At 45.9% G+C, this 17,296-nt stretch overlaps 1 protein-coding gene across 1 annotated transcript in view; it reads right to left on the reverse strand.

Annotated features, from left to right (window-relative positions):
- Positions 1 to 2,976: 2,976 nt before the first annotated feature.
- The window catches only part of SMARCC1 (SWI/SNF related, matrix associated, actin dependent regulator of chromatin subfamily c member 1), a 90,434-nt gene continuing 76,114 nt past the window's right edge, over positions 2,977 to 17,296 (reverse strand). The window contains exons 27-28 of the mRNA XM_050890862.1: positions 5,513 to 5,689; positions 2,977 to 3,869 (exon numbers count right to left, since the gene is read on the reverse strand). Coding sequence (XP_050746819.1) covers positions 3,784 to 3,869; positions 5,513 to 5,689 — 263 coding nt within the window. The 3' untranslated portion in view covers positions 2,977 to 3,783. The remainder of the gene's footprint in view (positions 3,870 to 5,512; positions 5,690 to 17,296) is intronic.

Here is a 17,296-nt window from a genome sequence, read left to right on the forward strand (position 1 = left end):
TTTTTAGGAACCACATGGTGGAGCTGGTATCGCCAGACAGGACACAGCCGCGCCGGGGAGTTTTAGGATATTATTAGGAAGGGGAGACAAGCGCAGGCAGGGGGTGTGAACGTCTGTTCCCGTTCCTGGTCCACTGCCCCATTGCTCCTCCTGCCAACAAGGCAACAGCACTAAGAAAAGAAACCTGCACACCAGATCTCCTGTCTCTGGCAGCATCGGATTATTCAGACGAAGATGCAAACTCCTCCCCGCAGCGTGTATTATTAGCAGGAGGGACAGCAAACGTTTTGGAGAAGGCAGAAGGGCTCAGGACCAAGCAGGTAAGCTTCCATTCACCCTAATGACATCTTGGTCTCAAATGACGCTACAGCATTTTTGGAGTGGACGCCGAGCCAGTTTAGAAGAGCTACAGTTTAGAGCCGTCCTAAACTTGCCTTCAAGCTTACTGTATTCATATCAAAGCTGTGAAGAGGAATGCATTTGCTCTCTCTAACCCCGCGCCACTCCATGCCCCAGCAGCCTAAGTGACCCCAGCCCTTCGGTACAGGCTCCCACCCCATCACTAGGGCCAGCTGAGGGGGATCTGAACATCCGTACATCGCAAGTGTGGTCCCAAACTGCACCTAGACCTCCACTCAACTTCACTTTTAATTACTGTCAAGACAACAGCCCAGCCTCAGCCATCTTCTGCGACTGCAAAGCTTTAAAGGCCCAGAAATAGAAAAAACTGTTCAAAAATTGACACTATGATCTACCGTATTCTTTGCATTCCTGAGGAAAAAGAAGTCTTCAAGATGAGAGGACGAAAAATGACCATCGCCGACCATGCCGCAGGAGGAGACGGGTGCAGTCGCGAGGGACAAGCCTTGCTGAAGACATCTGGAGTGCAAAGGCACAAAGAGCTCCTTACCTTTCCTACCCGGCCCCAAGCAGGAGGAGCACTACGGAGCCCACCGAGGGAGCGTTCAGCAGAAGACCCCAGCCCTAGGGAGCTCCCACGCCAGCAAAGGAGGAATCCCCAACTAGGGACAGGGCTTTTGTGGGGTGTCCTGGCCCCGGGGGCACATCTCCACCCCTGTGCTTTTCCTTCTTCAGCTTCAGGGAATTCGGGACTGTGCGCATTACACACAGGGGATGCCCGGGAAGACGTGCCATTAGTACGCTTCTTCAGAGGAAAAGGCTCTTGCTCGGTGAAGTAGCAGGAGCATTTAGAATATAATCCAGATTGGATTCCCGGTTTCAGTTTAATCAAAAAGGCAAACTATCCTGGCAGCCTCTGGAGCCCGGCAGGAGAGGACAAAAGATCTGAACAGGCATCTGAATTAAACAATTAACAGTGAAGCTGGGAGGGGAATAGAGGAACAGTGGGGCCCTGCTAGGTCAGCGTGCCCAGTCCTCCTCTATTAAAATCTGCCACTTCACAGCACTTCTTTCAAGTGTGATTCAACCGGGAACGCGAGCCTGAGCAATCGTCCAAGTTAGCACAGCAAGACAGTGGGAAAGCAGGAATCAAACAGAAATAATCCTATTAGGCCTCGAATGCTGTTTTACTTTGTCCACATTCATTAAGCTTTTTAAATCTGAAATACCGTTTTCCAAAGCAGCGAATCACCGAGCGCATTGTGAAGGGCCTTCTTCGCTTACCTGCGTTACTTTGGTGTCTCCCACCTTGCCGGCTAACAAGCTCAGGCTTTGTATTTACTCCATTGTAGTTAAGATGCAGCCCCAAAATAGACCCGGTATCATATTAACCATTCTCAGCTCATCCACGACACACAGGGAGAGAAAGGAGACTCTGGACAAACTGGCACAAGCTTTGTACAAAAACCACATTTTTTTTTTTTATTTCACAAAATTGGATGGCTGTGTTGCAGGAATAAAACCGGCCCTATACATAGGATCAGATGAAAAAGTCAGCACATGTATTATTTATACAGAAACACAACAGTGTCAAGAATTCAGGTACTCTGTAGGATCATCACTAGTACAGTAAAAAATAGTCTCCGTCTGGATCCTTTATACTTGAAGTTGATCACGCTAAAAACAACCTGAGGTTATTCTAAACTGGACTACGGTCTGAACCAGAAAATCCCATGCTCACCCCAAAGACCCTGGAGGGAAAGGTAACATTGGGGATGAATTTCCTTTGTGGGAGGCGGAAGGCAGGCAGGCCCTGGCCGTTCTCTGCTAGGCACTGTGGATTCTTAGAGCTTGACGGTGGAAAGCATCGTTCCTATGCACTGGAAGTAACAAGGCTGCAGACGATCGTCTGAGCACGCAGCGGATGTGCAGGCAGCCCAGAAATGGTTACTCCACACTCAGGCACTCTCAGGACCTGGGAAGTTCAACCGTTAACATCGATGAGTCGTTCACCTGAGTGCTCTTCAAAGCAAAATTTTTTTTTTTTTTTTTTAATGGTGTAAGTGGTTCTGTGGGTTTCGGATTATTTGGGAGATCTCTCTCCGGTCAAGCCTTAGACCACCACTTTGCACTCAGTCGCTGAACCACCCTTTAAATAAGCGAGCAGTCTTCAGACCTTTGGCAAGGAAACCTGTCAAACCCTCTTAACGCCAGGAAGAGGGCAGAGAACCCGAGCCACAGTCGGCAAAGGATTTTTTGCAGTCACTAACGAGGAGCAAACAAGCAGTTCCGGCAGTCTGGAGGCCTGTATCAGCAGTACTGCGCTGGTGGTCTCGCTCAAGGAGCGCTCCTAGATTTGCCTGCTGAAGCTGTTCCCTTACCCGCAACCCCCCAGACCAAGGAAGCTCAGCGAGTGGAAGGTGATGTGTGAGTTGTCCCCAAGACGCGTACCACGGTCGCTGACTCTGCCCACCTCGGCTGTCCGCAGGAGGTAGTTCTGGCATTCGCATCCCAGCCATCCCAACCCAATCCCGTACGCTAGCACTTCTTCGCTATCTACTTTTTTTTTTCTTTTGTTCATTTTAAAAAGTAAAAAGTATATGCTCCAAAAAGAGGGACTAAAAATCATGGGTTTATTCCTCAGTTGGCTACTGTACCAAACTACTCAGAGGGAAGGTTCAACTACCACCTTCAAAGGCAAAAGAAAGGTAAAAACTGGAGCAAGAAAACTCCTACCATTGAGTGGTTTTATTCCAATTGATTCACTCCTGGCTTCATTCGCACTGGATCAATATTTCCTTTAATAAGTTAGCGAGGCAGCCCCAGGACTCGGCTACTATCCTTAATGATCAGATATCTGTAATGAACACGGCTGGCATTCCTGCACCTTCTGTGCTACAGCACGCCCCTATTTTCCTTCTCTGCTCAAAACACTGGTTTGGCATCCGATCTTGATGCTTTGCTCTACCCGGAGAACCCGAAACATTAAATCGCAGGTGGAGCGGGCATGTGCTACATCCTAAAGCTCAGTTAATGCCTCCACCTTAAAAGCTTGGGTTTTTTTTATCCTCCCCGGGAGAACCCAAAGCTCAAAACACCAAGACGAAAGAAACCAGAGTCGAGCACACTCTGAAAGGCAAGCAGACCAAAGCGTAAAGGACTTCCCACCAGCAACATGGAGGCACTACTGGCATCTTTGATCTAAAGCTTTCCCAAAGGAACGCCAAGTACTGCCAGGTTACGAGCGGTGGGGAGAGGGGGGAAAAAAAAAGATGCTGTGTGTATGTGCTTGTAGATGTGTATGTATATGCACACATACACGACCAGGGGAGGTGAAAACCTCCCAAGGGAACAGAAGGTAACTGAGGAATTCATTTTTGGTCACCACTATGTTGCTGTAGAAGTTCCTTCTTCCTTGACTGCTTAGGGAGCGGCCGATGCTGGCGGGGCTCCTGCCGGAGGTGGGGTCACCCCGTCCGCTGGCGGAGGCGGCTGTGCAGGAGGGGGATCTGCAAAAAACAGCAGAGAAACAGTGAGCAGGACCAGGAGGGGCTGACACGGAAAAGGAACCCAACGCAAACGCCCAGATGCCACGGGAGACACGGTTGTCCGAGGGGAAAGCAGCAAGGACTGTCCCCAGAAACGGACAGGACTGCGGCTTCCCTGTCTCAAGCTTCGCGTGAAGCTCCACTGCACGTTTTATTGTGCTTTTCAACCACTAAGCACTGCGTGGACTCTGTGAAAGAGGAGAAAAATTCCCCTGTTTTTTACAGAAAAGATGACAGGCATGCAGCTCAGTCGCTGGCAAAGTTCACAACAAGCAACTTTCAGAGCTGGAATTAGCGTTTCTCATCTCCCAGCTCTGTGCTCGAGCCTTTAGATTACGGCTCTTTTCTATTTAAAATAGATGGAACAATAGACTTTATATAAACAGAGCCTGCACTTAAGCTCTGAGCAGTGTATGTAGGTTAAAGTAGAGGAATCCACAGATGCAGCAAGTAGGAGGAAAGAAATGAAGGCTACAAAAGGCCAGCTTTCATGCACCGGGAGGAGATGTTAATGGAACATGACTGACTTGTTTAGCAGGGGAGAAAAAAAAGGAAATTAAGATAAGGGAAGAGAGCAAGCAGGAATACAACCTGACATAAGATATTCCCAGCGGCAGAGGCTCTGAAAATGGGAAGGAAAACTAAGGAAAGCTAGAGCACCAGAAGAATAAGGAGCAAATGTCTGAACTAAAATAGCATCAGAATGGAGTATTCCACGCTTATGCTGGTTAACACGGATGAGTCAGTACTCCTCAGCAACTCCCTTCAGCTGAAGCCAAAATGGGATGGTTTTTCCCCATTATTTTTTGGGAGAGGTACTACAAGCAATCACAATTCCTGCCCGTCCGGTGACAGTTACGCTGAATAACATTTTTGGGGTTAAGACTGCTGCGCTGAAGCAGACCAGCAGCTTGTCCCGGGCCGCAACTAATACAGACAAATGTATTGAGGAGTTCATGACAGAGCATCCCGCACCAGCCATGCCAGCGTTTCTTTTGCTTTCTGGGTTTGGCCGCATTCTCACGCTCATTCAAGTAACACCCACACAGTGGCTACTGACTTCAGCTGCTTTTTTTTGGCTGGCATAAATCAACTTCATTTTCAGAGGTGTAGGTATTTATACCATGTAAGGAACATTCCCAATATACTTTTTGCTTCTTCCTAATTAGGACTTCCTCTTTTAATTTCACGGTGCTAAGTTTTCTGTAAGGTATCGTTGAACTGAATTATATTCTGACCTCCACTATTTAAGGATTTAGCTATAATTTCATTCCTGAACCTCTACTGTGCATTCTTCCAGACAAAGTCGAGAGAGGTTTTTGATGATGACCACAGAGCCTTAGCGTCATTATAAATAAAATAAGGGATGTTATAAATAAAATAAAGGACAATGGAGTATGTTTGGATGCCTAGAGGGGAGACAAGCACTTAAAGCTTCAAGCACACCGCTGGCACCAGTCTTTGGCTGCCAGCGTGCACAGATCCTATTATTCCCACAGCAGACAAAGGGGTTTCAACTACAATGACTCTTCCAACAACAAGACGAGCGACAGAAAAGCCACTCCAGGTATATTCAAAACGTTTTCTGCTGGAGATTCACTTACACATGCCATTTGGAGCTGCGAGAGGAACGCGAGGTCCAATTAGATTTCCTGACATTGGTGACATGCCGGGTGGGGGGGGACCACTGCTGGCTGGATGGATGTTGGCTGACACACTTGGCATCATCCGGCCTGGCATGGGCTGTCCAGGTATCATCGAACCGGGCCCCGGCATCTGACCTGCAAAAGCAGTGAAGAGACACGATCGTGAGACTCACATGAAACATGGAAGTGATCAGAAGAGAAAAAACAGAGTCTAGTTGTTCTTCGAGCAGTGAGGAAAAAAGTCTTGTGCATGAGAGCCAACTCCGTACATGCTCCCAACACCAAAGGAGATGCCTTTTCATCCCCCCAAAGTCAACACACTCCCTTCAGGAAGGGCCACGGGGCACTTCGCATCTCTCAAAAACATCAGCACAAGAAGCAAGCGGAAGGTAACACTGGCAGTCAAAACCGAACCCCTACTAAAAAGGCATTTGATAGCAATCTAAATGAAGGTGTGGGAAACAAATTGCACTAGAATAACAAGGCATCAAAGTAAGAGCACTTGATGAAAAAGAGCAGCCACAAAGCCTAATGGATTAATTTAATGGGAGAACTGAAATCGTACAGTTAAAAATTGGACTGTACAGGAATTTCTACAATTAAAAACCCTGTTCTGATGTGACGGAGGGTTCCAATAAGTCTTCCTTACATATCAGCTCTATAAGAGACCTTTATGTTTCAGCTGCATAAAGGAACTGTTAGAATCGCCCAGCTTCCGACACCTACAACTTGCTGATTGATGCTTTAAAACCTCATTTGAAGAGATTATTTTGCATAATCCAATTACATTTACTTTTACACACTTACATAAAGGTACAGTATTTTAGTTAGAAAAGCAGCTATTAGGCATGGATTGTAAAGGCTTCCTTCAGAAGAGCTCATTCCACCCCAAACCCCAGGCAATTATGTGACATAAAGTGTGATGACAGAACCCTCGAACAAAAAAAAAAAAAAAAGGCTCTGAACATAAGATAAAAAGCATCACAGCCACACCGGTGGTTAAAGCCAAGAAAGCGGGAGCTCTGGATTTGGGACCCATTCAATACTTCGGCACAAACGCTATTAACTCTTACTTATGCTCAGCTTCAGAACAAGAGCTTTGAGCAGTATGTTACTGGTATCTGTTACTTCCATTTTCTAGGATGTCAGGAAATTGCACCGGCTCACAAGCTGTTGCCTGAAACAGGCGGGTTACAGCTCTCAGCAAGCATCCTCCGGTCAGAGGTAGGACCACACGGGCCCACCAGCAAGTCAGCACAGCCATGGTGGACAGGAGACAAAGCAGCCTAAGACAGAGCTCAGTCAAAGAGGAAACACTGGGCTGGTCTATGCCTGAATGCTTGGGAATTAATGACCTAGAAGAATAATAATCTGCACTTTAAAATAACCCGGGTGATCAAAAGCAAACCCTGCTTTTTGGGAACCATCACTACTTAATGCCTGTACGGACACCTCTGCCTGAGGGCCACATCCCACGCTCTCACAGAGGTGAAGTCCACCAGCCATCCCAAATCCTTCTCCATCACCGCCCTTCTGCAGAAAGCTGGGGGGACCGCTGAAGAGCACTCCAAGCATACAGGAATACCTACTAAACAATAGTTAAAGAGAAAACACAACACAAATAGATGAACTTGCTCCACTTCCCCGATGTTTGGTGCCTTCGCTAACCACACAAGTCTGCCCTGCTCAGCCACGTCCCTCCAGAAGATGCTCATCTTAGATATCTGAAGCACTTGGTAGCTTGTCTAGCCCTTGATTGCTGGTCTCTGCCCGTAGTTTCATGGTACTTTAAACCAATAACCTGCTCTTTGAGGAAGACAGGCTATCCTTGCAAAAAGGCAAGGCAGGATGACAGTACAAGGGAGTACTTGCTTCTGAAACCAGAGCCACTAACAGTCCCAGTGCAAAAGAATCCAACACACCACAGCCCGCTGGCTTCATACAGTCCTGGAGATCGGAGGCAGAGGTGCTGAACCACCTTAAATTCACAGGGACTCGGAAGCATCAAACCATGAAAACATAATACTGGAGCTCCTGGTCATGCAAGCAAGAGGTTCATGTGCCAACCTGACGCTGCCTGATCACAGGAGCAAGACTAGCATACCTGCAAGCAGCAGATATGAAGCTCTACAGAAACAATCAGGTTTCTCAAACATTTACAAAGGAAAAGAACTCTGAAAATTCATCCCTGGACACACTCCATCGCTGATCAGCAGCCTGCAGCGCACATCATGGCATTTCCATCACTATATATTAAAGAGGAGCAGCAGCAGCCAACCAGAAAAGCTGCGTACATTTGAGCCTCTAATCCCCTCCTTTATCCCCGCTATTAACAAAATATTTTCTGCTTTGGTGATGGTGAACAGGTGGTTTTGAAGAAGCCCCTTGGAATCCTTACACCTCCAGTTAACAGCCTAAAGAAGAAAGAAAAGGTGGGACATTTCCTAAAATTACGTGGCATGCCTTTGCGGGTAACTCAAGGTGACCAAGTCCCATACACAAGAGCTCCAGCGACTGGTCTCCCTTTTGCAGACAAGTTGAGCTGGATGTTCCTCAGTGTGGCCCATTCACCTTTCCCTCCTCAGCAGCAGCAGGCTGTAAGAGGACTGAAGCGTTATCTCCATCACAGAATAACTTGGGTTGGAAGGGACCTCAGGAGGCTCTGGTCCAACCTCCTCTCAAAGCAGGGTCAGCTCTGAGGTCAGACCAGGTTACTCAAGGCTTTGTCAAGACCTGACTGATCTCTAAAAGCACCAGGAATGGAGACTGCACCACCTCCCTGTACAACCTGTTTCAGTGCTTGACCTCCTTATATCCAGTCGAAACCTCTCATGTTCCAGCTTATGTCTCTCTCACTCCCACCACGCACCACTGAAAAGCCTGTCTCTCTCTTCTTGATGACCTCCTCATAGGTATTTGTAGGGCTGCTGGTAGGTCCCTCCAAAGCCTTCTCCTCTCCGGGCTGAACAAACCTACTTCCCTCAGCCTCTCCACGGCGAAAGTGCTCAGGCCCTTGGACCATCTTCGGTGGCCCTCTGCTGAACGCACTCAAGTTTAATCGATTCCTTTCTTGTACTGAGGGACCCAATCCTCCAGATGTGGTCTTACAACTGCTGAGTAGAGGCGGGGGGATAATCACATCCCTCAATCTGCTGCCTGTGCTCCTGTTCGTACAGCCTGGAACACTGCCGGTGTCTGCCGGCTCACGCTCAGCTTGCTGCCCACCAGGACCCACGGGGTCTTTTCCGCAGAGCTGCTGCTCGGGGTTAGTCCTCCCAGGTACGGGGCTTTGCATTTGTCCTTGTTGAATTTCACAAGGCTTCTGTCAGCCCCTTTCTCCAGTCTGCCTCAGCCCTCCTGAATGGCAGCCCTGCCCTCAAGCGTATCGACGGATAATACACAGATAACTGAAGATTTAAGCAGACGCGGCATGAATTTACTGCTGCTGGCAACTGTGCATCTGTTTTGGTCCAGCTCACTGCGAGATGAGGAGTGGGCAGAAAGGGCATGGCAGGCAACATGAGAACACTGTCACCGAAAGCAACAGCCAGGCACAGGTTGAGACTTAAAGACACAGTGATCTATTAGAAGCGGGTCAAGGACCAGTGCTGTCGAGAGACAAAACACTGTTGGGTTTGCAAACAGCCCACAACTGCCCATTTGCAGACTCTTTGTAATCAGTTCTGCGCTAGCGCTGAGCTTCTAGGAAACTTCAGCTTGGAGCTTCAACATGAGCATAGCAGGTAGACAACAAGCAAGCAGCTCTTCTGCATCCTGCAAAGCTGCCTATGTGCAGAAACCAGTCTGGGGGTATGTACGATCTCAGCCCGAACAGATCAGCTCTGAAGCACAGCCTGCACAAGGGCAGCTGGGCAAGCTCCAGAAGTCAGGATTTTCCCCGATTTGCAGGAGACAGATGTGGGAACTTCTGACATGCCCGATGTTACGTGACGACCTGCGGCACTACAGGCACAGCGTATGAAACAGCAGCTTGAATTTCAGTTGCTGGAAGTTCTAGGTGAAATATTAAAAAAAGCAAGTGTGAAAAAAAATCCTGTATCGCCAGCAATCTCAATCTACACAGAAGAAAAGAGGGCTGATCCGGCCACTTCAGTAACTGATACCCTGTTCTCTTCACTTACGAAATGTCCTGACAACTTCAACTCAAAGTAGTTACTTTCCAGGAAAAATTTATATTCTTCTGCTCCATTTACCTGTGCAAGAAGTCTTGGAAGAGTAGCTTGTATCTTCAGTGGCTGCTTTTGCAAATATAGTCTATTCCTTAGAGCTCAGAACAGAACACCACTGCAGGTTGGTTTTGTTTCATAGGCAAGGAGGGAATTTGAGCATCTGCCTCACTCTACTGATAGGCTGCATATTCCTCGTCAGTTTAAAGTCTTCTAGTGGGCTCAAAATAATATTTAATAGAGAAGTGGACTCAGCATAGAGACTTAGGCATACAACTAATGCTCATCAGGGTACTTGGGAGAAAGTCTGTATGGGGGAAGAGATGACAGCTTATTACACGTCTAAGATCGCAAGAGGTATGGGAAAAGCAAATAGGAAGCCTTTATTTCCTTGAATACAGAATTAAAGGTGGCCACTGCAATTCTTATGCTGCAGGTTTAAAAACCCGCTTTCACAGAACTTTGTTACACCGTGGAACTCGCTAACACAAATGTGCAGAGGGTAGGTCTATCGGTGGCTATGAACACACCAGTTCAAAGCAGGCCCTAAGCACCAAGTGTCAAAATGCTCGAGGAATGTGACTGTGGAAGGCTTGATCTGCATTTACCCTGTTTCTTACAGTCTTCACAAAGCATTTGCTATCTACCAGATCAAAGACAGCAATGTGAACCTCTGGGCTGACCCAGCATACACACACACTCAGAACCTACTCGTGAAAAGTCAAGTTTGCTGATGAACAGCGCAACGGAGCTGGCATACCAAGCTTTAACATTGGAAGCTGTGTCTGGATCTAGATTAGCTCACACGAGGGAGGTGAGCACTGCTTCCTCGTGTATCCTCATCCTCGCAGTCCTCCCACACTTTGACTCCAGTGTCATACTCTGAAAGGGTACCGCACAAGAACCACAGCCACTTGGTACATCAAGACAGCATTATCATGCTCTTAAGAACTCTGGCTTGAGTAGAGCTTTTATTTTTAATGAACTCCTATATTTCCAACACCCCCCACCCCCCCCAAAAAAGGACACAATTGCAGCTACAAGCATGCAGAAGCAAAGGCAGACTAGCAGAAGCAGATAGAGGGCAACTCAAACTGCTGAGGGCAGAAGGGTGGCAGGGACTGGACCTTGCCAAAACAAGAAACTGGAGATAAAACACGGCCTAAAGATGTAGAGGGCTTCGTAGCAAAAGGAGAAGGTATTCACAGCTATGAGGGATGTTATTCACTGGCAAAATTAAGGCTGATTGGGGAACAACAATGTAAAAACTGGAACAACACAGCTGCGTTTCAGAAGACCAGGAAAGCTGGGAACTGAGAAATCCCCAGCCTGGGAGCTGCCGCTTGACAGGAGCCTCAAGCTCTCCAAGAGTAATTTGGCCATCCTCCTTCTAACACCACATGCCTACAAGATTCTCTCCGCACTAATGAAGTGATTAATATTGAAAAACCTCTTCTGAAACACCTGCAGCTGGATCAGACTTACTACACACTGAGTGGCTTCACATGAGGTCTTAAGCTCTAACATTGGGCAAGTATTCCTTCCGTGAGAGAAAGGCTGTCAAACCTGCAGTAATGCAAACATTCAAGGACTATGTTTTATATTCCAATCAACCACAGTCAAGCTAAAATCACCACTAAACAGAAATTAAATCAACTTTAAAAAAAACATTTGTTTCTTCATAAATTCAAAGTGTGTCATGACTCCAAATTTCATAACGATGCTTGTTGGGAAGCACCCTCCTACCTGGACCAAGGAGTCTGTAGAGCTTTTTTCTCTCTCAAATCTTGGAGATTTAAAAATAAGTGTCACTGCAGTTTTTCTGAAGACGCCCATAAGCTGAGAAGCTCCTCCGTGTTTGAGTACAGGGTTGGCTTCCCATTTTTTGCCTTCCTGACATGGCATGTAACAATTTTATCTTAAAATTAGCTTAGAGTACTTGCAGAGGAACAATCCTATCACATACCAGAACTCCAAAATGCTGAAGTTGAGCAGTAACCAAGCAATACCCAACCAAACTGGGATTAAGCAAGGGGAAATTACTACTACGGCAAAAATGAAGTCCTATTTCTATAGAGATCGTACTTTTTTTCATTTTACGAGAGATACCGCTTCAAGACAGCGGCTCAAGCATAAAATGTGGAAGTGTGACCTACATAAGGGGGAGAGCTTAAAAACAGCAGACATAGGAAGAGATAAAGCCAAAAGGTTCAATAAAATGAGATTTAGCAGAGTAAAAAAAAAAATCCTTTGCACGTTAGAGATTGTAGACATTTTCTAGTGCGTGCTCTGAAGCATTCCACTATTAGCAAACTGCCAACTGCAGATTCACATTACAGTGAAACGGATGAGGAACAGTTTTTAAAGGATCTCCGAAGTATTTATTAAGTAAGCCTCCATCTCTATTAAATCAGCTACTTGAGGGGCATTGGAGTGGTAAACAGTTTTAGTATTTTTGTTTCACTGTAGCAGCTGACAGGGCATGATGCACAAAGCTTGGAGCCGATTCAAATCCTCCTGCACACCTCTCCCTATTTACAATTCAAAGAGAAAAATCTGCAAACGCAGCCAGTGCTACGTGAAGGGAGTCCCTCCTTTGGCAGCCAGGAGTTCGGAGAGGGGAAAAAACCAGGCTGCACTCCGACATTCCTCTGATCTCCGTAGGGGATGTGCCTTGCTGAAATCTCGCTCTCCTACTATTGAATGGTTTCACAGTCCTGATACAGGAACAAGCAGAGAACCGCTCCAGGGAATGCCTGCTAGCTTCACTGCAGAGCAGCTCCGCAGCACTGCAAGATGTGCTCCTTCCCACCGGGAACGGTTTTCAGAAGACCCAGAAATCGGTACTTCTAACCAACCTCCCAGACACGTCCTTTCCTTCGGCACGTCCTCTCCCCACACGCACTGCAGCAGACAATCCCACAGCCAAGAACTGTGAATAATTAACCACAATAACTCATTTAGCATCGCATCTCGGGGGAGAGGCAGAATTTCCACTTCGCTGGCATATTGCATTTCTGTCACTCCCCTCTGGCGTGATTCACCCGGTGCTGACGATGGAGGCATTGGCGTGCTGAAGTCAGACACCTCTGAATGCCGAGGTGCGCTGTGCCAGGCTTGCGGGACCCTGACATCCACAACGCTTCCCAGCTGAGGGCTCATCATTATTTTTCTACAACAAAGCACGTACGATGGAAGGCACTTTGTCAAGAAGCTGCTTAGTGTGTCACTCCAGCAAGGACAACCATTCTGCAGGGCAGCACTGGTAACCTTCAAATATTAATGCATCTTCAATAATACATTCTTTTAAGGAGTTATGAGCTGCTCAAACTTACTGGAGAAGCTCTGCAGATGTTAGGATGACAGTACAGTGCAAGTCACTAAAATATCATCCAGCACCGCCAGTGGAACCGCTGTCCCGTGGCTGACTCTTATTTACTATTCCAGCCTGTAATGCCTCTTGCCTGGCCAGGTTTTCATACAGTCAAGAATACACCAGAGAGCATCCAATGTGGCTTTAACGTTTCTGTATTACCAACCACCGTAACACCTTGCAAACCCACAACTACGCACGTATTACAGCACTGTGGATGAATACTGCAAACCCATTTATCACCTGTATGACTTTGCTTTCCTTTTATCTGACTACTCCCTGCATGTCTCCTGCCAGCAAGCTCATTACGTACGATGGATAAAAAGAAAGCACTGACAGTTCTTAGAAAATATTTACCAAAAGGAAGTGAACTCAAAATCCTTATCTGTACCAAAAAAACCTGGAATTGCAATAGTCCAATAGGAAAGGAAATAGCATCCAGTAGCTCAATTTAAAACCACAGCTTTTAAATAAAGTGCGCAACACTTACTTGAAAAACCACAAGCCCAAAATTACTTACAAAGCATTCTTTTGAATATTTCAACCATCGACAGAAAATTATGCAAAATATATTGGGGGGGAAAGGTTATTAAAGTTACTCATCCAGCTGTAGTGGAAAGTGTAGCCTTACCTCCTTATTCCATTTCTGCTTGAGTAAGAAATTATTTACTAGCTGAAAATCCCCCCCCGAAGGGAAGAGTTAATTAATGACAGCTATTAACACATATCTTTCTTCCTCCAAGAATTTCAAGAAGTTTCTCGTATTACACACCACAAGTATCACTTATCATTTCACAGATAACCAGAACAGTGCACAAAGAGAAATCAATATCGTGCTTCAAATGATACAACCAGCAGCAAGGCTGGTTAACACAGGAAGAAACTGGGAATTTTATTTTCCGTTCTAATTACAAGGTACAGCTTTTCACAGTGAAATTGGAATCCGATTTTATTTTTCTATTTTAAAAGTCTTCATTCCAGGGGAAAGGAGAGAACAAAATAAGCTCAGTCAAAATGAAGTTAAAGTAAAAAATCTGGGAAAGGAACTAGTAATGGGACTTGTCTGAAACCAGTGCCCCTGCCTGAGAACTGCAACATACTTCTGGTCATCGAGCTGACCAGAATCTCATCACACCCAGGCACCAAAGGACAAACTGGAGGCAGCCAAACTCAGAACACAGGCTTGCACTGGAGAAGCAGGCATCAAGTTAAACCGTATGTCACAGCAAACTGATAACAGAGTCCTATTTCAAGTTTTGAAACTCAAAGCTTTAACCATCAAGCTCTGCTGCTTAATATGACGAGCAAAAAGACAGCTAACCCAGACCCAGAAAGAAAAGCCCTGGGAGAAGCAGCAAAAGCTTCTAAGAAGCCTCTCTGGCTGTGCGTTGTACACTATCCGCTGTAAAACTTTTGCTTTACATGGAATTCACCAACAGCTCTCCTCTCTGGAGGAGCTCTCCTGGCTCATCTTGGCTTATCTTGGCTTCTCCCTCACCGAACCTGCCCGTGGGCACTGGCCTCTGGACTGATTTCAGCTCTTCAGCATGTCCCAACAAATTCTATGGTCCAGCAGAACCAGACGTGGCCACGCCGATGAAAAGCGGCTCACTGCAAAGACTGACCCTCGACTGGAGATGTTCACCAGCTGTTTCCAGAGACTAACTTCTAAGCTGAAGAACATTTTTCTGGAAAAAGCTTCACTGTTAACTTTTAGTTAAGAGATGTGGCTTAACTGCTTCTGCCTCTGAATCCAGAAAAGCTGTAAGCAGGAATTTTTTTTTCCCTTCCATTTATAAATGCCTTTTCAGATCCTTTCATCACTTTGTTTCCTACCGTCTCTTCAGCTTTTGTCAATCACTTTAAAGACATCCGACTTAGCATTTTGTTCACGGTCTACTGAACCAACAGTTACACTTTTAGTCACTATTAAGGTCAGAAACCTGTTTGAAAACATCAGTGAGAACCAAGGTAAAGTCTGGAGTTAAAACCACGCAGCTGAACAGGAAATTGTGCAGGGTATTTCCATCTCCAGCTTCCCCTCGGGGCTGTGTTTTGGAAGGTTGCCCACTGGTGCTTCTCAGTTACTGCTAAGTTGTTTTGGGATTTTTCTCTTAACGCAAACTGAATGGGTCAGTTCTTCCCGCAGAGCTGTTAAGACAGACCAGCAGGCAGCGACTCGTCTAAGTCTCCAATAACATCTTTATACCTGAATGAAGAATTACACCGCGGTATTCATCACTGAGGTTTCTTGAAATTGGCCACCTTAGGGACAGCAGGTTGTTATTGGAGAGAAGCTGAGAACTCGGGTAAGGAAACTGCTCCTTCTTCTTACAAAAGCATGTCAAGCTCTGCACTTGGAAACTGTACACCAACAGCTCTGAAGCCAGAGGTTCATCTACGGGACTAAGAGCAGCAAAAAAGAGCTTTCAGATTTCTTCTGCAAGTGTATCTCAGCCCTCTCTAGCAGGGTGAAATTCATCTACCCATACCCTCCAAATTTTGGCATCTCCACCAAGACTGCAGGAGACTCACGGGCAGGCATGCAGTGAGGGAACTTACGGATGTGAGGTCATTAAGGTGAAGTTCACCAGTTTGTTTCAAAGGATCCCAAATTAGCAACCGAGCAGCAAAAATTGCTACTGATATATGTATGTACAGGTCTGTCATGAAAGTAGTGGACTATTAACGCTCCAAGACTTACAAGTCCAATAAATACACCACAATTGCCCTAAAAATGTGAAAGTAAGGAAAATATCTAGGATACAATAGAAGTTCTGTAGTATTTATCACAGATTCAATATGACCAGTGTTATGTGATAAGGGATTATTGTTTTAATGTATATAATACACGGGGTGTGTGTACACAAAATGCAACTGCTGACTGCTTCAGCATGTCAGTAAGATTTCTGGAGACTGCTGCATGCAGAAGAGATATTTCCAGCTGAGATTCACCCTGCGACGATGTACCCATTTGTCACGGAAAGTCATAACTCTGGGTATCTTAAACTATCTAAACAGAAAATCAGGTCAATTTGTGAGTCACTATCTCTGGGGACTGAAGGATCCCTAAGTCACTATTTACACCCCCCCAGGACTGGCTCAGAGTTCAAGCGTTGAACTCACTTGAGGAAACAGTGAACTTTTCCATTTTCTCTCCTTGCCTTCAAGTTATACAAAACTCCACTGTGAAGCCGAAGAGCTTTGGCACTTGCGGCCTTCCTAAGCATTTCTAACAAACTTCCACTGAAGAGCCTGAGGAAGAGAGACTATTTTGCTTTCTAGGCAGGATCAGTTGGGATATGGTACAAGCAGCGAAGGGGTTTGCCTTCAAACTCTCAAAGGGCCTCTGAATTCTCACCTTCACAAAAATATCAAACCAGCAAACTGTCAGACTAGGTAAAAGGCAAGATCCTAGTCCTCTATCTGTATGGCATGAGACAGCACCAGATGTTCCACTGTCACGGGAGCCAAAAGTGCTGCACCTCGTCCATCAGCCTGCTGCCCTCTAACAGGAGGGGTGGTGGAAAAGTCAATCTATTGACTAACTTTAATCAAATTTGAAAAAGAGATGTACTGACTAATTAACACAGTACCACACTCCCCACAATACACACAGAAAGGGATCACTGGGGATATAGAGGGCCTGGATGATTATGATGGGGCTGAAGTAACAAGGTATTATATGAACCAAGGATGTGAATATATTAGAAATCAAGTTTTATTAGTCCCCTAGTGAATACAACAATGCATTTAATCTTGTTACATTTTCAGTCTCAATAGCAGCTTGTAAGAGCTAGTCTAATGATATGCAATGATTCCCCCCTTTAATCTGTTTTCAATTTGCCATTTTTCCATTTCACAGAATGTTTCTTGATTCTACTGCTACGTGAATAGACCCGAGTTGTCAATACAGCATACAACAGACAAATCGAGCTACAATATTATTTGAATCTAAAAAAAAGAGACCGTATTTTATCACACTCCTAATTCAATTTCAGCAAAAACCAAAACAGCTCCCAAAACAATGTCAGCATTTTTTGTCCACAAGTGCACAACGAAGCCAGGAACTCACTGACTCTGGTACCTTAAAAAGATAGTTAGCTTCAGCATCTGCATCACAAGACGACTAACTCTTACCTTCCTGTCCAATTAGCGTTACTCTGCATCTGTTGATTGAAT

Source organism: Gymnogyps californianus, chromosome 2 (genome assembly GCF_018139145.2).
Source record: "Gymnogyps californianus isolate 813 chromosome 2, ASM1813914v2, whole genome shotgun sequence".
Taxonomy (NCBI): Eukaryota; Metazoa; Chordata; class Aves; order Accipitriformes; family Cathartidae; genus Gymnogyps; species Gymnogyps californianus.